General features: G+C 41.9%; 1 protein-coding gene and 1 non-coding gene across 2 annotated transcripts in view; one reads left to right on the top strand and one right to left on the bottom strand.

Moving 5' to 3' along the window:
* Positions 1–2,376: 2,376 nt before the first annotated feature.
* galnt1 (UDP-N-acetyl-alpha-D-galactosamine:polypeptide N-acetylgalactosaminyltransferase 1) overlaps positions 2,377–21,771 on the bottom strand; it is a 48,967-nt gene continuing 29,572 nt past the window's right edge. Inside the window, exons 5-14 of the mRNA XM_073485213.1 lie at positions 14,837–15,003; positions 14,111–14,238; positions 13,942–14,021; positions 13,353–13,523; positions 9,615–9,732; positions 9,103–9,283; positions 6,858–6,997; positions 6,539–6,637; positions 6,203–6,337; positions 2,377–4,598 (exon numbers count right to left, since the gene is read on the bottom strand). Of these exons, the coding sequence (XP_073341314.1) occupies positions 4,452–4,598; positions 6,203–6,337; positions 6,539–6,637; positions 6,858–6,997; positions 9,103–9,283; positions 9,615–9,732; positions 13,353–13,523; positions 13,942–14,021; positions 14,111–14,238; positions 14,837–15,003 (1,366 nt within the window). The 3' untranslated portion in view covers positions 2,377–4,451. The remainder of the gene's footprint in view (positions 4,599–6,202; positions 6,338–6,538; positions 6,638–6,857; positions 6,998–9,102; positions 9,284–9,614; positions 9,733–13,352; positions 13,524–13,941; positions 14,022–14,110; positions 14,239–14,836; positions 15,004–21,771) is intronic.
* On the top strand, positions 11,851–11,923 carry trnat-ugu (transfer RNA threonine (anticodon UGU)). The gene has a single exon. It is a non-coding gene; the product is annotated as a tRNA-Thr (tRNA).

Raw genomic sequence — 21,771 nt, 5'->3', positions numbered from 1 at the left:
AACACCATATTCCAACACCAGAAACTTCATTCAATCTTACAAACACAGAAGAAATGGAGCAGAAAATAAAACATCATGTTAACCTGAGCTGAATCGGGACGATGCTGCTGTCTCACAGGTTCAGGCTTCAACAGTTTGAAAAGAGCACTGTGGCTCATAAAACCTCCTTCTTAAATTAGTTCTGTCAAAGCAATAAATCCTCATGTAATGACATATTTTACTGTATTCATACGCACTTGGTTAGTCATGTACTTATAGGAAAAGTATCGCCCTATAGTATTTCATCTATGTGCATTTTACATTTCATTTTAATGTGTCTTTAATTATTCCGATTCAGATATTTAAATGGAAAAGAGATGCTTTCTCCTGACTTGTGATGAGGTGAAACCACTGAAAAACCTTTCCCTGTACATGTAAGCAAAAGAAGAAGAAAACATACATGAATAAATAAATATATAAACATTAAAATAATGTTTTAGATTGGACTTTTATTCTTAGATTTTTTTTTCCATATTTAAAAGTATATGTTATGTTCTTTTCCTTTCTGTCTGGGTCCCCGACTGGCAACGAGGCCCTGGGCAGGTGTCTAGAATGCACATGACCAGGTCCACTCAACCAAAGATGAGTCTAAATGAATGAGATTAAGCGCAGTGTCTTAATAATAAAATAGAAAGCTGATGTCACAAGCAAAGATCAATAAAACACTAAAAAAACCAACCTCGTTAAGATGGACAGCCTTCTGCTTTCAGAAATTCACTCTGTTCCTCTGTACGTGCTCGGGTAGTTTCCCTCCGGGCTGCAGTCTGATTCGGCTTTGATCCGTTTCTGCACATCAAAGTCTCCACACAGTTCTTCTGAGGTCTGCAGCACATAAACTGGAGCATCTTCCTGAGCTCTCGCAGCTCCAAATCTCCTTAACGGCAGAATCACTCAGTCAGTTCGCACAGAGTGAACAGAGGGAGGAGGTGTATCCTCTTCTTGGACTACAGGGCAGGTTAATCTTCGTCGAGGAGAAAATCACTCTGCAGATTGACTTTTTCACGTCTCAGTTCTCAGTGCCTGACATTTCATTTTTTTTTTTTAGGCGTTCTCTGAGACAAAATTTCAGCTAGATTAAATCTGTAATGAGAAGCTGTTGCAGTATGAAAACGTCCCAGCGTCTCATTTCCCATACAGGAGACGAGTTCAGAAAACAAAAGCATCTTTTATTTAACATGTGTATGCAAAACACCGCTGTCTAATATGTCTTCCTGATGGCTCTCGCTGGGTCTAATCCTGCCAAATGAATAATTCAACAGATCAAGTGAAGGAGTTTGAATAATCCACTCAACACAAAACATGTAGTGAGTCTGCTGCCCGACTCTATTACCTTCACCGCACTGTCATGTTTATTAAAAAGACAGAAGAGTCCCATTTTCCCACAGGACTCCTCTGGCTTCTGCCCACACTCACCTCCTCTGCAGCGCTGTGGCAAGATAAGACAGATTATGATATTTTAACACCCATGGGTGCCTCATGCAGCTGTGGTCACACTTCACACCCCATGTTCGTGTGGTTGCCACTGGGCCCAACTCTTTCCACTGAAACCAAATTTTTTTTACAAGTGTATTTTGTTTGCATACTGCACACAAACAAGCTGGTTTCACACTTCTCTACTGAGAAAACCCAAAGAAATGCAGCAACCGGCCGACAAAGGCGACCGCAAACTATTAAACATGGATGTTTATCAAGTGCAATTTCAAATATTTAAACAAAATCAGATTTTTTTTTAATGATATATGAGGAAAGAAATGCATTTGGGGCTTTGTCAGGCCTCGAGGATACGCAAAGTCAATGTAAACATAACTTTAGTTTGTTTACAAGAAACCTCCAGAGGGAACCGTCCAGCAGAGATTTTTTGGTCAAGAATCCTTGAATCAATATTTGTTTATACTATTTGTTTATAGAAATAAAAGGGATATTTACCGATCTGCTGTTTTTAAACTCTCAAGTCTGGATATTCACCTCAAAAATTCACTATAGGACTTATTCAATTCATTACCAAGTAACAGGGGAACGCTGTGCAAAACAGAATGTGATAATTTACTGATGCGCTACAAGCATTCTGCACGCACACTGTCTCACTGATGCTTATGACATTAACTCCTCACGTATGAAGTCATCTTTCGATACTCTATAGTATCGAGGCAAACTGGTTGGTGCCATGAAAGTTCAATACCCAGCTCTCGTCCGTAGTTTGCAGTAACGTACAGTGCCAACATTTACACTGGCAATTGCGGTGCTTAGATCCCATTTTTGTGAAGTGTTCCTGTTTCTGACTGAGAAGACTGGTGTGTATTTGAGTGTGTGTGCAGACAAAAAGAAGAAGCAGAAATCAACATTTTCCTGGTATCGTTCTGTAAACTTTTTCGCCTTTATTTTCTACATTTGGATCAGCTCAGTGTGGAAGCCTGGACATGTCGGTTATCTTCAAACCCCCACCTGAACAATCGTTACCCTCCCCTCTGTCTCACGGTCAGAAAATAAACGCTCACATCTTCACCACACAGTCACTCGCTCAGACATGAAATCAGTCAACGGCCTCCTCTCGCTACCACGTCCACAACAAAGACGAACCGGTGTCCTATGTGTAAACCCCTCCTCCACTGGAGGAAGCCCAAATGGTTAAAACCTTTATGAAACTCACCTCTCCTGCTCTGACTCGCAGCCGCAGGAGTGATACAAAATAAAAAAAGAAGAATAGAGAGAGCATGATGGTTGAAATGAGAATGACACACTGATGTAACTGCTCAGCTGTCTGCCTCACTGAGATATGAATAGTGAAATACTGCAGGTGAGCTTTCAAAGAGAGATATGTAGTTATGGATTAAGATATGCCTGCTGTGATCCACAGTTCAACTCTCCACTCCCGTGAGCTCTTTCCAATTATCATCCTGTCCCTGATTAACTCTCCAAACACATCTCAGCGACTCCTCTTTGATATCCTAACAGCCGCTCTCCAGGATTTTTTTCCTATTGTAGATAAACGTCCTCGGGAGAGCGCGGACACTCGGCTCTGTTTAGAAAATAAAAGCAGCTTTTTGCTCTTTTGTACAACGGACGCAGTGATGTGCTGATCTGCCGTCAGTCTACGCTACGGGCTCTTGGTTGTCCAACAGCGAGGGAATCTGAGAGCTGTTTGTTCAGGACTGGGATTAGTACTGAAGACACGCGCACACACCCACACATCCATCCACACACTCCACCGGAGGAAAGAAGCCCTTGGAGTGTATTTTTTTCCAGAGGTCATCGAGAGGAAGATATGAGAAAATGGATTTAAGTTTCCGGCTAGTGCAGCCTTTTTCCTATATGTATACATAATGTGTGTGTGTGTGTGTGTGTGTGTGTGTGTGTGTGTGTGTGTGTGTGTAGTGTCTTGTGGGAGAGTTCCCTATGGTTTAACACTACGTTAGGCAGTGAGCATCAGTTACATATGCAGAGTCCGCTGTGTGTGTCTGTGTGTGTGTGTGTGTGTTAGCTCTACTGTATGCATGTTAAACATCTTTAAAGACAACAGAGACAGACAGACAGACTAGGGTTACTGCTCTGTGGCACTCTCACAGGACTGTAGAAACAGACAAAACCATGTAAAAACTGGACATAGAAATCTCAAGATATCACAAACATCATATTTCTCTATCTCTAGATCTCTGCCGAAGGCAGATGTCTGGTCCTCGTGTTCGGTCCTCTCGCTTTTTTTATGTGCAGTCCTCTGGAAGTCCCTCAGCGAGAAGTCTGTAGGGTGAAATGCCGAGGAGTAACACCAGAGGGAGACATACACTGCTGCAAGACTGTAGGAGGGGCTCTGACACGCTCACACATGACACACTCACTCAAGACACACTCGCTTACACATGCATCCTTCTTCATAGAGTTCACCAGAGTTAATTTTCAAAATCCATTACAAAATTAAATAAAAAAGAAAAAAAGAAATCAACAAGGAATTCAGCTCCCTTCTCAAAGCATACATTCATCTCAGGACACACACACACACACACACACACACACACACTCTCTCTCATAAGAGGCAGTCAGTAAACGTTAAGTGATGAGTTGAGGGGTGGACTGCTTTGTCCAGGGAAGCCGTGAGTGCAGAACCAGTCAGTCTCATATCCACGCCCGGGAGCGAGTCTCTCTCCTCTCTCCGTTAGAATCTCTTTAAAAACAACAAAAACAAAAACGACAGCCATCGTCTCCGAGAGGGAGTCTTTCCTCGTGTCAAACACACTTCTCCCTCTGATCTCCGGCAGAGGTAGTACCGTCCAATACGTCCACATCTCTTCCGAATCCCCTCATGGGAAGTCTTTCCTTTCCTCGTGCCCAATTGTAACAAACGCTCTCCGTTCCCCTGATTGCTCGCTCTGGGCCACTGTGTGTGTGAGTGTGTGTGTTTGCAAGTATGCGGAGTGTGGTCAGAAGACCTCTGGTAGTGTGACGTTGCGGAGTAGCCACTGTTGGGAGCGTGTGTGTGAGCAGTCTCTGACGCTGGGCACCTGGCTGTCCTCCTCGCTGGCCTTGTCCAGACACTGGTTACTGTTGACGTGGATCAGGGTCAGCTTCTGCTCGGCAGGGAAACAGACAGAATGTGTGTGTTAGCGTGTGCATGACGGGATGCAAATATACTCTTGACTGGCTCATTTTAATCTACATGGCTATGCAAATAAAAATGTGTACATACAGTTCCTCCTATTCTTCAATTTTTTTTTTTTGAGGCTCGGTTTAGTCTTGGCTCAGCTCTCAGTGTGAAGCATGCTGTGGTTGAGTTGGGTAATGTGTCAACTAGAATATATCACCCTAAAGCTGAAGACAGTAAATATGTCATAATGACAGCTCTTAAATATGTGTTGTCATAGTGTGTGAGGATTGGGAGTGCTCTGGGTTTATTTAAGGTTTAAACTAGAATTACCACCTTGCACCAGTCAAGTTGCAGTTTAGACTTTGAAGGAATTTAATAAAAGGTATTAAGTGGAGTTCTTGGTGAAATGGTAGTTATCACTGACATGTATGATTCCAGTGAGAAACATGCTGTCTTCACTTAGAGACTTTACACAGAGGACTGAGAGCTCTGTCACATGGTGCAAGACAATCACCTGAAGCTCAATTACAGCTTAAAGTAGACTACTGCTGTATGTCTATTAGTGTGTAAGTTAACGAGAGAAACAAAAAACAATCAAATTCCTTTTATGTGTTCACATGCTTGGCAATTAAAAATGATTCTGACTGAACAGGAGAAGCTACACATTTCTAAAATGTGGATGCTTCACACACATCTTCAACCTGGCAACACAGCTTCAAGGTGAGCACCCAAGATCAGTGTCAGTGATTTAGTAGTTAACCAAATGTTAAATATAGTCACAATTCTGTTTCTGAGTTATGGCGTTAAATAATGGCTCCAAAAGTATTTTTGTAGAACATCACGATGTCAGAGTGAAGTTGACCTTTGACCTGTTGAATATAAAATCTCATCACTTTATCCTATTAGACGTCTGTGTGAAATGTTGTCATTATTATCGTATGAATTCTTGAGCTATTGCCAAAAAAAGGTTTTGTGAGGTCACAGTGACTTTGACCACACCAGTGAACGTTTGTGCCAAATTTGAATTCCCTCCAGGTGTTTCTGAGATATCTCCGGCCATGGCTATTGCCGGCGCAGAGGCATAAAGAAGCTGTGTTCCTTTCAATTTCTTTACTTATAGACAGATTGATGCACATTCAGCACCCCTTTGGTGTTTTTTCCCAATTTTTCTCTTTCCATTAAGGGACACGCTTTCTAAGCTGTTCATTGTAAACTGTAGTGATTCATGTCTTTCTGCAACAGGAAACACTGACACTTACAAAGTGTGGGGACATAAAATTAAGTCAGTAAAATCAAAAATGTATTGAAGTTTTTTGTCCTGTTTTGTAGCTTTTTCGCATTTACTTTTCCTCATTGTTATTTTATCAATGTTGCTTTTTTAATTTATGCCAGCTTCAAACAGAAAATACAAAAATGACAAGCCTTCAACTTGAGATGCTATTCTGGTGCAAATGCAAGAATACATTTTCTGCACCAGACCTGAATGAGAAGCCTCTGCGTAAGTTAATATGTACATGTTTACTCCACCAGTAAATCCGTGCATTTCTCACTTCCTCAGATACTGTGACATCAATTTCTTCCACTCACCACGGGGTCGTACTCCCACAGCTGGTTGCCTTTGAGGTGATGACACTTGAGCATCATAACGGGTCCGTTTAACTTGGACACGTCTAGACACAAGTCGTCTGTCCTGATCTCCTTATTGGCCGTGTAGGAGAAAACCTGCACGTCGCACAAACAGTTATACACTTTAAAACAAATCTTTTTCCGCATTCATACTCCACAACATTCTTCCTTGCACTTCTCTCCTTCATGAGTACTGACAGGAAAGACCCTGATATCACAGTGGAAAACAGTTTTTACACCTTTTTTAATGATATCTCTTTGTTTTGCTTTTTTTTCTTTGTCTTGGTCTTTAGATACCTGGTTGCCTCCCATGCCGTGGCAATTGAAAATGCCGACTTTCTCATTCTCCTTGCGAGCCATGTTGTCCAGGCACTGGTTGGTCTCCACATTACGGATCTGAGCAGAATACACACACAGAAAACACATGAAGCAACACAATTACCTGAACATAAAACCACACCCTTTGAGTCAAACAGGTTTCAGGTTTTTTTTTTTAGTTTTTTTTTATGTCTGCTTGGATTTCAGCCTTAAGGAAGTGAATCAGAGTTGTGTCTGTGTATCTAAAAGTCTGTGAGTCAGAGAGAGTGTGTATGAGTGTGAGTGAGAAAAAGCGTACCTCTCCCAGGGAGTAATAGTGCCTGGGGATCTGGGAGTCGGGGTAGACGTTCTCCAAGTACCAACTGAAGGGTTTACATTGAAGCTTTTGTCTCAGAGACGTGCGAGACGTGATGTCACCGTAGTCCACTTTGGTCACACCTGGACACACACACATATTAACACAAAGGTCAGTAACTATGGCGCCAAACTACATTTATACAGCCCAGTGTTTCTTGACAGGCTGTCAAATTCATTTTCCATGTGCACATTATTTAAAAGGGTTTCATTGGTACTACAACGTAGAATGAGGTCACGCATTGATCTGAAGCACCCACAGCTATACCCAGTGTCACTGAATGCAGAGCTTACCATCTGATGGTCAAGAACCTGAAACTGCCAAATGCTGAAGTGACACTTCAACAAAAATCTATTTGTTGAACATCAAACCTCTCTAGACGAGGTGGAGTGGCTGCAGTTAGCCTGAATTCATGACTATTAGAAAAGCTTCCATAAAATGATCTTATTCCTGGAAACACACATTTCAAACCAGTCTTGCAGGATAATCTAATTCTTCTTTGTCAGTAATGATGTTTGCTCAATATGTTCCAAACACTGAGCAGATAGTGTGTGTGTTGGTTTGTCCACAGTGTAGTACCGACCTCCTGCTCCTCATGCTCATCAGTCCCATGATTTTTATAGGATGTGCAGGGTCAGACTAGCGTGAGTTATAACAGAGCAGCTCTCCTGACTCATGGAAGAGCAGAAAACACTCGAATGTATTATACAGCCAGGCTCCAGACCTCTGAACTGCTCTCTTGTTTAAGCGATTCAAAATAGTCCAGTTTCATTTCTCTAGGTGGAAACAGCTTTGTGGGTGGCACTGATAATAGGGGCATCTTCAAGTCAGAAAAAATAGTTAAAGAAAAGCCATAAAGTTTGTTGTGAGTTGACTTACATAGATATAACCCTTAAACCAGCCTACTTCCTGGATTGACACCATTATCTTAAATGCTCTGAGCAACCACTACCACGAACATTTTCTGTGCCGACTCAAAATGACTTAGACAGATGTAAAGTGACTACTGAAAACCAGAAAACGGTAGTGGTCACACCGAATAATTACATCACAGTTCAGTCTATCAGGCTACATGCTGTAACTTAAAGGGCACCTCAAACAAACAAATAAAGGTAAAAAATGTTAAAATGGTTCGCCCAAGTAAAGTCTATGTGTGGGAAACACTGCTAAATGACTAACCTGTGCTAAAATTATTGGAATTGGTCTGGTAAATCGCCTTAGCCGGTAGCCACTACACAGGCTACCAGCAACTGTCGTTGAGTAGGCTACATAGTTAAATTGTGTGAGTTTTTAGTGCGTTTGTTGTTAATCTTTCTGACTTTGTTGTGCTGTAGATCCTGAGTCAGTACACAATGTTTTATTTTTAAAAACTGACGGGTTGCACTATGCTGTTCCGCTGCCTGACTTCCTGTCTGACTTGATCTGCTCTATGCTGATTGACGCAGCTGCGGTCCGCTTATGTCAAAAAAAAAAAAGGTGGTATTCTCCGCGGAGCAGAGCAGAGCAGAGAGCTGCTTCGGGGACTCTAGAACTGCCGTATCGCGCCCGTAATGTGGCCTGGACAGTCCTGGTGGAATCTGGAGGTTAGTGTTATAACCGCAGCAGCTGTTACTTTCTTTGCCTGTAGGTGGCAACATCAAAATATGTATTTCTGCAGGTCTAAACTGCTGCTGCTGACGTTATTTTACTACCTCGTAACTGGTGCAGATTTTTGTATGTTTAGAACTGGTTTGTCAGCAGTCGCCAGAACAGCTCCCCCTTGTGGAGAATCTGTAGCGTGCTAAAGAAAAGTGAACGATTGAGTTTGTGAGTGAGTTCAAAGCCAGTTCTAAGAAGTGCTTTGCTTCTAAAAACATTCACTATTTAAAGAATTTACTTTTGGTTGTCTCTTCATTGCCAGCCTGTGCGTGTGTGTGTGTATACGTTTCTGTGAGTCAATAAATGCTTAGTAGCGTGAAATTACTTGCCGCCCCCCGTCCCGCACTGTTGGGTCACCACTGCAATATCGCACTGTCACCGGGTTAATGGATAGATCACAACTGCCACAGAGATTAAGCTCCACACACAAGCACATATATGCATGCTTAAATGTGCACACACGCACACACACACACACACACACACACACACACACACACACACACACACACACACACACACACACACACACACAGACAGGCCAACTCACCAGGAGAGATGATATAGAAGAAGTTTTTAAATTCATCCATCCAGACTTCAGCCAGGCGTCGGTTGTTTTTGTTGATGATCTGTCCCGTTCCTCCGGGAAACGTGTAGGGCGTGGCCTTTCTGAACACGTGACCCACGTGAGAGCATGTGACGATCTCCAGGGTCCCACCGCACTGCCAAATCTGTGAAGCACAAAGAACACATTTATACAGTATACAGTGTACAAATGACAGAATATAAAGTCTGATTGCTTGATGAGCAAAGGCTGACTGGTGAACTCTGCTAGGAGCTGGATGACACAGCTCGCTCCTGTCTGTGTTGCGAATAAAGTTTGATGAATGCCAGTCAGAATGACGCCCGACAAAGAATTAGTCAAGTCAACAATTTAGTCAGAAACTCACAAGTGTCATTTGTGCATGTGTGTGTTTCTGACCCCGAGCAGACACTCCTGACTGCCTGCCAGTGGATGGAAGAAAACAGTCATGTCGATTGGCTGCGGGTGTGTTCACTCACTCTGAAAGAGATTTCCAGGTTCTCTCCACCCCAGATGTCCATGCCTGCGTCATACGTGCCGATCTCCTGGAAATAATCTCTGTCTATGGAGAACAAGCCGCCTGCCATGGTGGGAGTCCTGCAGAGGGACGGGAGAGGAGGTTAAATTAAGAGCGAGGTGCCACTTAATTCACCGATGGCCGGCTTTCTAAAAGGTCACACAGTATCTACAGATTCCATCGCAGATCCCACAGTTTTATATTTCACTGCTCTCACCCCCTGTGCTTCGGCGCTTTCCTGTTTTTATCATTCACTGTTTTTCTGCTCACTTCTCTGTTGGTTGTGTTTAATGGCCTTCCCCTATTTCTCCCCCTCACAGAACGGTTTCCTCCTCTGTAGATCAGGCGTATTTTCCTTACTGCCTGTTTTTGCTTTCAGTCGACATCCAAGTTCACTTACCAACACACAATACATTGCATACAAACGGACAAACACAGATGAAACACATCCTGAGAGCATGCAGGGTGACAGTTTGTTTACAGCACTGGACTGAGAGTGGGAAATAATAAGCAACAAGAACACTAGCTTTCTGAACAACACACATGCTGTTTAACAATCTCAGATAATAACAGAAGAATCAAACCGACGTGATGACGATATCATTCATACATATACATTTTCTTTTTACTATAAACACATCAAAGCTCTCTAAACTCTTCAGCTGACAATTAAACCACTATTTTTACAAGACTCAACACATCACAGAAAAAGAAACAAAACCTACTAATTTGTGGGAATCCTGATAAACACTGTCGTGCAACACAATCTCTAATTAAAGACATTTATCCAAACAGTGAGTGATACACAGTGTGTAAAGTGATACACACAGAGATGTTTATTGCTTCAACCACACTGACATTGAAAGAAAGCAAATACTGCTAAAATAAAAGGCAACTCAAATTTAAATAAAGGATTTTTCTCTCAGCTCATCACTTGGAGGAGCTTCAGCATCGGACTGACACGAGGTCCTTTAATGTGTCATTTAATAGGTCTACTCTCAACCTTGGATACTTCGTTCCACATTTTTTCTGTCCAACAGCTGAAACGAGAAACTTTTCAAGTGACCTCAGACTTTTGCACAGCACTGTAAATTATAAGGTAGACGAGCCTGTAACAACCAGTTTAGCTGTTGACATTTCCTCCCGTTTCGTCATTCCATGAGGCTCCTCAGAGTGTCACAGCAACAGGCCTGTAATTGCTATGCATTAGCTAATGAAGAGAAATTCCCAAGGTAGTCGTATTAGCAGCCATTTAGCACCAAATGCACATGTGCGAACACATCTGTGTTACTCTGTCTTGACTTGTTCTACTGTATCTGCTCATTTCCCACTGGCAAACTCCACAGTATGAGAGCTTTACTGGAGCTCGACTGAAATCTTCTCTGACTCACTCTGACATACACTGCGGTTATAAGTCTGCCATTGGGTGCCTGTTTCAGGCGTGATTCTCCTTCCTTCTGCTGTCTGTGTTTTATTGTTCTCAAAATCCCTGTCACTGCAGGAACAACAAACTTAAAGGTAGCAACGTGCACACTGAAAATGCAAAGTTACTTAAACCCTAATCTGGTCACTAAAGGTATGACTTTAAACAAGCTAGCAGTGGTTATTTTTTTCTTTTGCAAGAATTTAGTCATTTTGAGGGATCGGTAAACCCAAAAAGGAAAATTCAGTCATTATCTAAATCACATTCACAAGTCCACAAAACATTTCTGTAGCTTCACAGCAAAACAGCGTTGCAGCAGTCTCCTAAACAACTGAAGTTATTGGGGACTTATTTAAAGAAATTAAAAAAATCTATAAAATTCTTCAGAAGCCCAAAGAACCCTGCTGGATTTGAAGAGACAATGCCAACGCTTTTAGCTCAGCTGCTACAGTGAAGATTTAGTCTTTAAAAAAGGACACAATGTTGTATCAAAGCTTTTGATCTCAGGGCTTCTAGGGACTTGGATTATGCCGGATGAGCTGTATGGAGCCATTTTATTCAGTTGTTGTTTTTGTTTTTTTTTACATTTTAAAACAAGTCTCCATCTACTTCATTTGTTTGGGAGAATGCTGCAAGCTGCTTTGCTGTGAAGCTCCAGAGATTTTGCAAGCTCAGGAGAATACTCCTGTAACTGGTTCATCTAGTCTGGCTCCACACCCATGGTTGTACAAGGTGTTACCTTTATATAATTGCACTGATTACACCTCCTAACAAGGGCTCTATAGCTCAGTGGTTAGAGCACTGGTCTTGTAAACCAGGGGTCATGGGTTCAAATCCCATTAGGGCCTAAACTTTACTTTTTAATCCTCAGTGGCCACAAACAAACATGTGAGACTTTCAATTAACACTTGAAGACACTCACAGGTGATCCACAAAACATGGTTTAACAGATTTAACATTGTTGAGTTTGATGTGTAAAATTATCAGTATTTTTTTTCTTTGGTTGTTTCTACGTTTTAAAACAAGTCCCCATCTACTTCAGTTGTTTCAGAGAATGCTGCAAAGCTGTTTTGCTGTGAAGCTCCAGAAATGATTTCAGGATTACAAAACATCACCTGACTTCCCTTCAGCATGGGGTGAATAGACAAAGACTGAAATGTCATTTTTGGGTGAATTTATCCTTTCATGCCAGGGATCGATTCCCCACAAGCAAAACAAGTTATTTTCGTGTATTATCCTTTTGGAAATTCTTTTTGTGTCTGAACAAAAACAACCACAACATTACAGCAATTACAATCAACGACAGACATTTAACAACAGTAAGTTCTCCCAGACATTATTTTGCCGAGGCACCATCGCTGCATCCTGGGTTTAGCACTGCCCAAGACAATTGTGATTCATTTAAAGAAATACAAACAAGCCAGAATGAGAACTGGTGCTGTGGATAAAGATCTGGCTATGCTAGAATAACTAAAACTTAATACACAAGCTCCAAACTGAAAAATAGCTCTTAGTTCTAATGCAGAACTAATTCGTGACAGGGTTTATGTAAATCATGTCATTAGTGTAAAGTGCTTCTTAATTTCCTGCCCTGACACTACATCCCATTTTTGTTTTTTAGGCCACTTACAAGACACCCTTAGGAACACTTTGTCACGCAGAGCTGTGAAAAACAGCTGAAAATAGGGACACAGAGTGTTACGTAAGATATATTATGTGTGTGACCTTGAATAACGGCGTCAAGCATGCTTCGAAACAAGAGCAGGAAGAAGAGATGATAGACAGGCAAAAATAAGCTCTTGAATTTAGCTCCCGGGCCTGGACCATGAGAAATGATACAAGGGACAAAATGACACAGAATCTTATTAACATCTTGACTTCAGCTACAGACGAAAGTTCAACTGATTCTTGCACTATTTCTGCCCGAGGAGCATTTTATGATTATTAACTGTGGTAAATTAAATGGTGGAGGGTGATTACTCCGTGCACATCAATTGTGAATGCCTATCAGCAATGCTACAGCTCACAGGATATAAGTTATTTTAAACAGCTGACTGGCTGACTTCGTGTGTATGATTCATGTGGTATTTTACTAATGATTCAATTATGTCCCTGCAGGCAAATTCTCTTTTCACTTGACTCAACAGAGAGGTCAGGGTCAGCTGCACAACAGCAGCCCGGAGCTGGTGGGGATTAAACTGGCTGAGAGACACTTCGATGCAGCAAGTCAAACCCGGATCGTCTTATTTGAAAGTTCATCCTGCCGTTATCACCAACCTGACGGGCAGCGTGCGGTCTCCTTTGCGGCGGTCCATCTCTCTCTGGGGCACGGGGTACCAGCGGAAGTTGAGCTTCCAGTTGAAGCCACCGTACGTCATGTCGGATCCTGCCATGTACTCGAAGGTATCATCGCTGATCACGTCGATGATGGGGCACACCACTGTTCTCCTACAGCAACGCACACACACACACACACACACACACACACACACACACACACACACACACACACACACACACACACACACACACACACACACACACACACACACACACACACACACACACACACACATCTGTCAGACTGCTGTTTATAACCTCAGGTGGTCATCAATCATGACAAAGTGCGCATCTGTGAGGTGCCGCACCTCCAGAACCACATGCATTTAAACAATGGACCATGCTGTGACTTCCCATCAGCCATCACTCATCACACCTTTGTAAAGCCTCTGTGTGTTTGGTGTGTGCGTGTGAGTAGCTGCTTGCAGAAAGCAGTTAACAGAGAATGAGTAATTAAACAGCAAATAAACACAAGGGCAAGGCCCCTGCAGACTCAACAATGCTTTTTTACGTGCGTGTGTCTTACTTGTCTTGCTTGATGCGGGCGAGCAGCGGCTCCAGCCACCCAGTTGTGCATTCGCAATGCGCATCCAGAAAGGTGATGACCTAGAAACACGGAGAGAGATCCTTAGACAAACCAGCCAGTGCACACACCATACGGAGAACAGGTCACTGGGTAGCGAGGTGTCACGCACCTGGCCAGTAGAGAGGGATGCTCCCTTAAGGCGAGCGCGGATAAGTCCAGACCGCTGCTCCATCCTCACCACTCGGACAGGGACTTCCAGCCTTCTGACGTACTGCTCCAGTGGCCGCTTCAGGAAATCTTAAACGTAGGAATAAACAAATAGAAAAGAGTTAATATACACACAAGACAGACAACACACACACAAGCGACTCCTCCAACATTCTGTAGCAATGGAGATCAAAAAGTTAAGTGTGTTTGTGCTTTTTGCTTGAGTGAATGTGCCTGAGCATGCCTACCGACTTCTATGCCACCTGCAGATAGCTCCCCTTCCTGCATTCACCCCAAACACACACACACCCTGTGACGTGCAACATCCAACCTTAGGTCCCATAGGGTGAAATGGTGCGGTGTGGTGGCGGATGGGGGGGATTGAGGGTAATAACAGAGTGTAATCCCTGCGGCTGGCGAATTAAAGACCTAATCTCTCCCAAACAGGGATTAGCAGCATTGCACAGGGTGGAGTGGCACACACACACAGCCCATATATGCTGACTGGCTGTTGGGCATCAGTGCAGACACACTCACACACACATAGATGAACTCTGCAAAATCATACAGTAGCTCTAAAAAAAAAATAGGCTAAGCCTCAAACAAGAGGCACAAGCACTGAAGGAATTATCTGCAATGTGTGTGTGTGTGTGTGTGTGTGTGTGTGTGTGTGTGTGTGTATGTATACCTCGCTCGCTGGCATCGTCCACCAGCACAATCTCCTCCAGAAGCGTGTGCGGAGAGCGGTCGATGACGGAGTGGACGGTTCGCAGCAGCGTGCTCCATGCCTCATTGTGAAATACAATCACCACGCTAGTACGAGGAAGGTTATCTGGGTATAACTTGTTCTTGCACCTATGAAGACAAAAAACCAAAACAATCAGAATGTGGCTTTGAACACGGAACGATGGAAAGATACTTAATGAGGATGTGGATATGAAGCAAATTTCAAATTGCTAAGATGCTGAACAGACAACTTGACTTTGTCAAGGCACAAGAAGTGTAAGTGTGTGAATTTGGAAATCCAACACAAACATGGTTACACAAAGACATGCGCAATAAGTGAAGTTGTGGGCTTTGAACACAGATAAAACTGAGCTGACAGAGACAGAGCGAGAGAAGAGAAAAACACTCTAGTAGAGACATCACAATGCAGCCTCTGTCTGATTGTAAGAGACTGTTACTGAGAGAGAGCTGCAGCTAAAGTGAGTCTACACAAAAGAGAGATGAACAAGAGGGAAATAGCTGCGGCTTAAACATCAACTAAACCACATTATTCAATCGTGGAGTTGCTGCATTAATCAACTCATCATTTATGGCTCTGTGAAAAAATAACATTTTTATCGACTTCAAATAAAGAAAAAACACTGAGCGTGAATAATGAGCGAGCATCCAAGCATGTATCCTCAAATTTAGATGGAGAAAGACACACACAGAAACAGCGGGTCAGCATGATGACAGTTGATTAGTGATGCTAATTAGAGTGTGAGTCATTATCATAGCAGTGTGGAGCACACACATCAAAACCCACTTACTGAGACACAGAGGAGGGCGGGCATGAGTGGAGATGGATATTATTGAAGTGGAGATGGTCACAGGCTTATTGAGATAATCCCCTCTGAAATATTATCTTAAATGATCATACTGGTGGGTTTGCTTTGTTTAAGCAATTAAGTATAAAGTTTGTGTAGTTTTAATTACACTTGAGATCTTTCCAAAGGATAGTTAATGTTTTAAGGGTGGTTTTATTTGATTTCAATATGACAATGAGCCTCTTAGCCTGTCGAACACAGTGAACCTCTACTTTACACCAGTTGCCTTTATATTTTCAAAAAAGTTCTGTCATTGTCTTGTGCCAATTGCCTACCCATTCCCAAGTGAATTTTCAGATAATCTACTGCAGTTTTTTTTTTTTTTATATCTATCACTTTTATTATAGGCTATATCATATACTGTAACAGAATATTGTGTTCATATATTTTTCATGTCTCGCTCATAAAAACGTTTATTACCTTGGCTGACAAAATCAGTTTGGGGTTGAAAGATGAAATTTGTGGGTTCCCACAAAAGCTTGATTGATGGCATTTTAGGCACTTTTATTTCAGTGTTACTGTAAACAATAGATGGTGGTTCTGCTAACAGTGGCACCAAGCATGCACTGACAACTCAGCATCTTAGAAAAATGGATATTAATGACAACAAAAGAAACGAGAAGAAATCCAGAAGAAAAAAGGGTTCTTCAAAGATGAGATGAATAAAGAGAATCCAACACTCAACAAGAGTGGTTGTATATGGAAAAAATGTTTTTCATACTTTGCTTGTGATCGTGTCTTTACATCAGTAAAGACACTGAAAGTAATTCTTTCAACATTGTTCCACAATGTCGTTGTGGTGTGGGTTCGACGAAAACTATATATTTATAGTTGTTGTTATAGTTATCGTTCTTGGTGTGGACAGCCCTTTACACAGCAATATTCATGTATAAAAGACATCTTTGGATAACTGCATGTGTTACAGACAAAGTACATGGCCATTTGTAAAGTCTTTAACGAGGTTTGTCACATTATATCTACGGTTTCTTAAGGCGTACAAGTCTTGATAATAATCTCATCAACCAAAATTAACAGATATATTTCCAGGAAACTGTTTTAAACCTTTCTCTAATCAGTGGGAAAAATACACATATTACAGATGGACTGATTTGCACAACAGATGGCAGAAAATATGGACTCGTTCAATTCCAAATGAATGTTAAATGTTGTTCTCCAATTAAAAAAAAGACCAAAACAAATTAGGCACACATCAGTGTAATTGGAGAACATGATTTAGAATCAACTGTCATCGATTGACGACAAATCTGAAACCTCACTACAAAACACAACTGAATATGATTTCTCTTCCTCAATCTTCAAAACTCCCTCCCCTCCTTGTGCTTCCTCTCTCTCTCGCTCTCTCTCTGACAGAAGGAATGTAACAGCAACAGAGGAGAGGAGGTCAACAATACACTCCATCCTGCAGCTGCCTCTGGAGCACGTTAAATAACACACACACACACACACACACACACACACACACACACACACACACACTCACACACACAGTGATTCTCAGTCTGTGTGCATGCTCACACTCTCTGCAAGGAAGGGAGGTCGATGAGCACACAAGATGATTCACTGTAAAAACAGAGACACCCTTTGAGTCCTTTAACTGTTACACACGTCAGTTCATTATTTCTCTCTTCATAAACATAACAACCAACACTTTCCACTTTTCAAAAACAGGACCTCTGTGTGACCACAAAACCAACATGTGTTGACACATGTGTGTCACATGATTTCAAAAACTAAGGAGTGGTTGCTCTGAGTCCTCTGTGTGTGTATCCAAACAGTCAGGGTGCTGGAGCAACGTTTGGCAACAGCAAAGCGGGGTAATGAGTTACAGGCTGTTTCTCCAGCCAGTGGATTGTAGGGATAGTTGGGATGGGCGGGCAGACTGGTTCTGATTAAACAGCATCAGTCTTGCAGCATAAACACACACATACATCTATGTATGTATTCTCATAAAAACATTGCAGTCAGGAGCTTAAAAAAAAAGGAGAAAATGTCAAGTTTTCTGAAAGGTGTGGTCATGGAAAGTGTTTTCATATACTGCAGATCCACCCAATTACATATGCACACACACACACACACACACACATACACACACACACACACACACACACACACACACACACACACACACACACACACACACACACACACACACACACACACACACACACACATACACACACACACACAGGCTTGACTGTAATGTCAGAATGACCTGTCTTTCATTTTTTCTGTACTCAATAACTGCACTGCTGAAAAATAAAAATAAACCATCAGTGACTTTCTGCTTCAAAGTTTCAGCTAATGACGACCTGATGGCTATGATGAATTCATTAAGTTTCCCTACACCTGCCTTTCTACACACACACACACACACACACAAATAAACACAAACGTACGCGTGCCTTCACACACAGACACGTTGCCCTGCTCGATATTGACTCTGTCTTATCTCCTAATTGGAAAAGCAGATAGACGGAGAGAAGGCTGAGTGAAAACACACCTAGTAATCAACTCTCGCTCAAAGACTAAAACCCATTTCACGGATCAATGTCCTCTTTCTTTCTTGCCCGTCTAGTGTGCATGTGCCCCTGTCTGTCAGTCTTGTGACTGTCAGTCAGTCTTTCTGTCTATCGCTCTGAAAACCTTCATTACTGATCTATGCATGTTCCTCTGCTGAAGTGCAGAAAAGGGGTGAGGAGTGAGGGCTGGTTTCCACCTGCTTAAACTAGCCTTGACATTTCTTCCGAGCTGCTGGGCGGATGCACGCCTGTCTGCTGTTCTGACTGCCTGTCTGAAGACTGAACGACCTGCAGCCACTGGCACTGACAGACACTTAAGTAACACTAAACGACTCATTATAGAGAAGGACTCGGGAATCACAACCTAGTATTACTGAAGCAAACAAAAGCGGTGTCTTTCTTCGCTAATCATTATCCTTGAAACTGACTAGTGTTTATTTCTGTTTGGTTTTCTTGACACTTTAGTAACTACAAGGAAGTGAGCTTAAAGTGTGGTACGCCAGAGCTGAAGGTGCTGTTACCTTCAAGGTATCAGGAAATTGTATCATTATTTCCTTAATGTGATGTATTTCCTGCTGAAACAGGAGAGTGAGGGAACAGTCTTCAGGGTGAGCCAAAGGGCTATTAGACATGGATTAGAAATGAATCTTACTTTATTGCTTGGACCTTTTAGTAACACATGCCGGTGCAGCATGAGGTCACCACATAAAATCTCTGGCAAGCTGTGTCCCACTTCCATACTCTATGATTCTTGGGGGTGGCTCAGGTGGTCGAGTGGTCACCAACTAATGGGAAGGTCGCTGGTTCGATCCCTGGCCCCTGCAGTCTACATGCCGATGCCGTGCCATTGGTGTGTGAATGAGTAGAGTATGAATGGCTAAATGTGGCATGTAATGCAAAGTGCTGTGAGCGTCTTGGAGTCTTAGTCTAGTAAAGCACTATATAAATGCAGTCCACTTACCTAAGCAGGTTTTAATAAAGATACTCAAAAGACACTGTGGAAGGGTATTATCTCATGTGTAGTTTGGTTCATTGGGTCCAGACCACAGGGAAAAAAAAAACATCATTGGATTTTAGTTCTGGTCCAGTTTGTGTTCACGCTGGTTTCTTAAAAACAAACCAAGAGCTGTGAGCTTATACAGACTGATGGGAAACTGATTCAAAGGACAGTTTTAGGCACTGTCATCCTGCGTCATCAGAGCTACCATTGAGTCATTTGGGGAAATCAAAATCCAGCAAGTAGAAGCAAGTCATGCTCTACTTTAATACTTCTCTATATGTTAATTTAGGTTTCCTGGTTTTAGTAGGGATAAAAAAATACATGTCAACAACAACACTTCCTGTTTTTTCACAATTAGACCCCCCACTTCCTCCCAATACACGATAATATGTAAACTCTCATACAGGGAGTTTATTGTAGCCGCATCAGACAGTTTGTTTGTTATACAGAACAATCGATTGGATCTGTCTACTGTTGATCACGGGCTAATATTAACCAACAGCAGTAGGAGAGCGCTACCAGTGGTAGTTAGCCTGTTGGTCAATCAAACTCCAGTCAAGAGAAGAGTGAACACATCTTCTTTCCATCAAGAAAAGCCTTCAGTGTCTTCTTTTCTTCTTCTTCCAATAATCCCAAGTTGTATCATAACTGAGGCTATAGCAGTATCTACGCTAACCTCTTTTCACTATTCTGGCTGACCATCACACCTAGACCACGCCTACAGCTGCCAGTAGTTCCTCATAGCACGCTGATTGTTCCAAACCATTGTGGTTTGTATTGCCTGAAGCCTGGCAAGATGGATGCATTAACAATCAATAATCGGTTAAAAATATAGGACATTTGACCTTTTTCCATTGGAAAGATGTTTTAATGACTGACATGATCTATGTGCTATACTTGGATGATAAACTAAATAATAATGACCACATTACATTAAAACAGTTCTGTTGCTATTCAACAACTGGCCCAACAACATCGATCATCAATTTGTATAGAACGTCTTGTATTTTGTATACAACAAATTACTTGTAGTTTAATTAAATACATTTTCAATTTAATTTTTGAAATTCTGTTCGTACCCATCTCTGATTGTCGGTGAATACATTTTGAACGCTTAAATCCGTAATGGCGATAAATCGATCTAATGGATCTAATGATTAAATCTGCCACAGAACACACAGACACATCAAACAAACATCAGATAGGCAAAAACAACAACAGCCTGAGATCATGTGTAGTAGCCATCATCAATGTCTTCACAGTCCAGGCAGACATTTAAAGTGCATGTCAACAATTATCATAAAAAATGTCATAAAAAATTAATAGTTAGTATACTGCACATCCCCTATATTGATTTCCCATCCTCTGGCCCATTTATTTTCCTTGATTCCATTCGATCACAGTTTCATTGAGTTATTGCCATGGGAATAAAGGGAATAAATGATCATAGGTACCCTTCCTGAAAACTTTACAATCATGAGATGGTATGATAATAGTTTAGCTTTTGAAGTGATGACAAAATCCCATATTTACTTACATAACATCCTGTTGCTGGTCTGTTTGCTTTCAGATCATGAACAAACAACACCGGATTAAAACTAAATGATATCACCCATTGGCAGACTGAACAAAAGCACTGAGTAAAATGCAGTTAGATCTGGCTCTAAATCAACAGCAGATTATTTGAGCATGATGACTGATCAACAAATTAAAGGAACCCTGCCAAATTACAGACCAAGCAAGCATTGCCTTGCTAAAAAGAGGAGACGCAGGAAAACTTGGTTCCCTGCAGAGCAAAAACTGTGTTGTCATTGCACCGTAATTGAACCTGTACTGAGCCACCTGCTATTTCACAATGCTAACTCTCAGAGATAGAAAACAAACACCTGAAATCACGAGCATATCGTCTAATATAACTGGTATCCACACTCCCAGCCTGCCAACTCTTACTGACACGAGGGATAGACCAATTATCAGTCTGGCGATTTATCAGGGCAGATACTCAGCATTTTTACGATTATCGTATTGGTGACTTTCGGTCAGATTGCCATTAAAATAAATTCAATTTAAAAATGTGCTACTTTGGCTCAGACAATGTCCCACATCTGATTTGTAACATATCACAATTAACAGCCAATAAACAATAAAATAATCTGAATCTGCAGAGTAACTAGTAACTAATTGTATCAAAGAAATGTAGCGGAGAGGAAGTATAAAGTAGAAAAAAAGGAAATACCTCATAGATTCATTCCATCACTTCTTATTTTTGACACTTCGCCACCACTCGCAGAGCACTGACCATAGCACACGACCCCTGCCATCCCTTCAACCCAGGCTTTACCCTCCTTCCCTTAGGCCGCCGATACAGACAACCAATGTTTGTTTTTACCTCCTGAAACAGAGCTACACTTCCTGCAGTGCGTAGTGTGTGAGCAACGGTGGTTGCTCTCAAAGCAGACTGGTGTTAGCGATCAGAGCGGAGGGGAACGTT

This window comes from Pagrus major, chromosome 17 (assembly GCF_040436345.1).
Source record: "Pagrus major chromosome 17, Pma_NU_1.0".
NCBI classification, from domain to species: Eukaryota; Metazoa; Chordata; class Actinopteri; order Spariformes; family Sparidae; genus Pagrus; species Pagrus major.
This window is presented reverse-complemented; position numbering and strand designations above follow the sequence as displayed.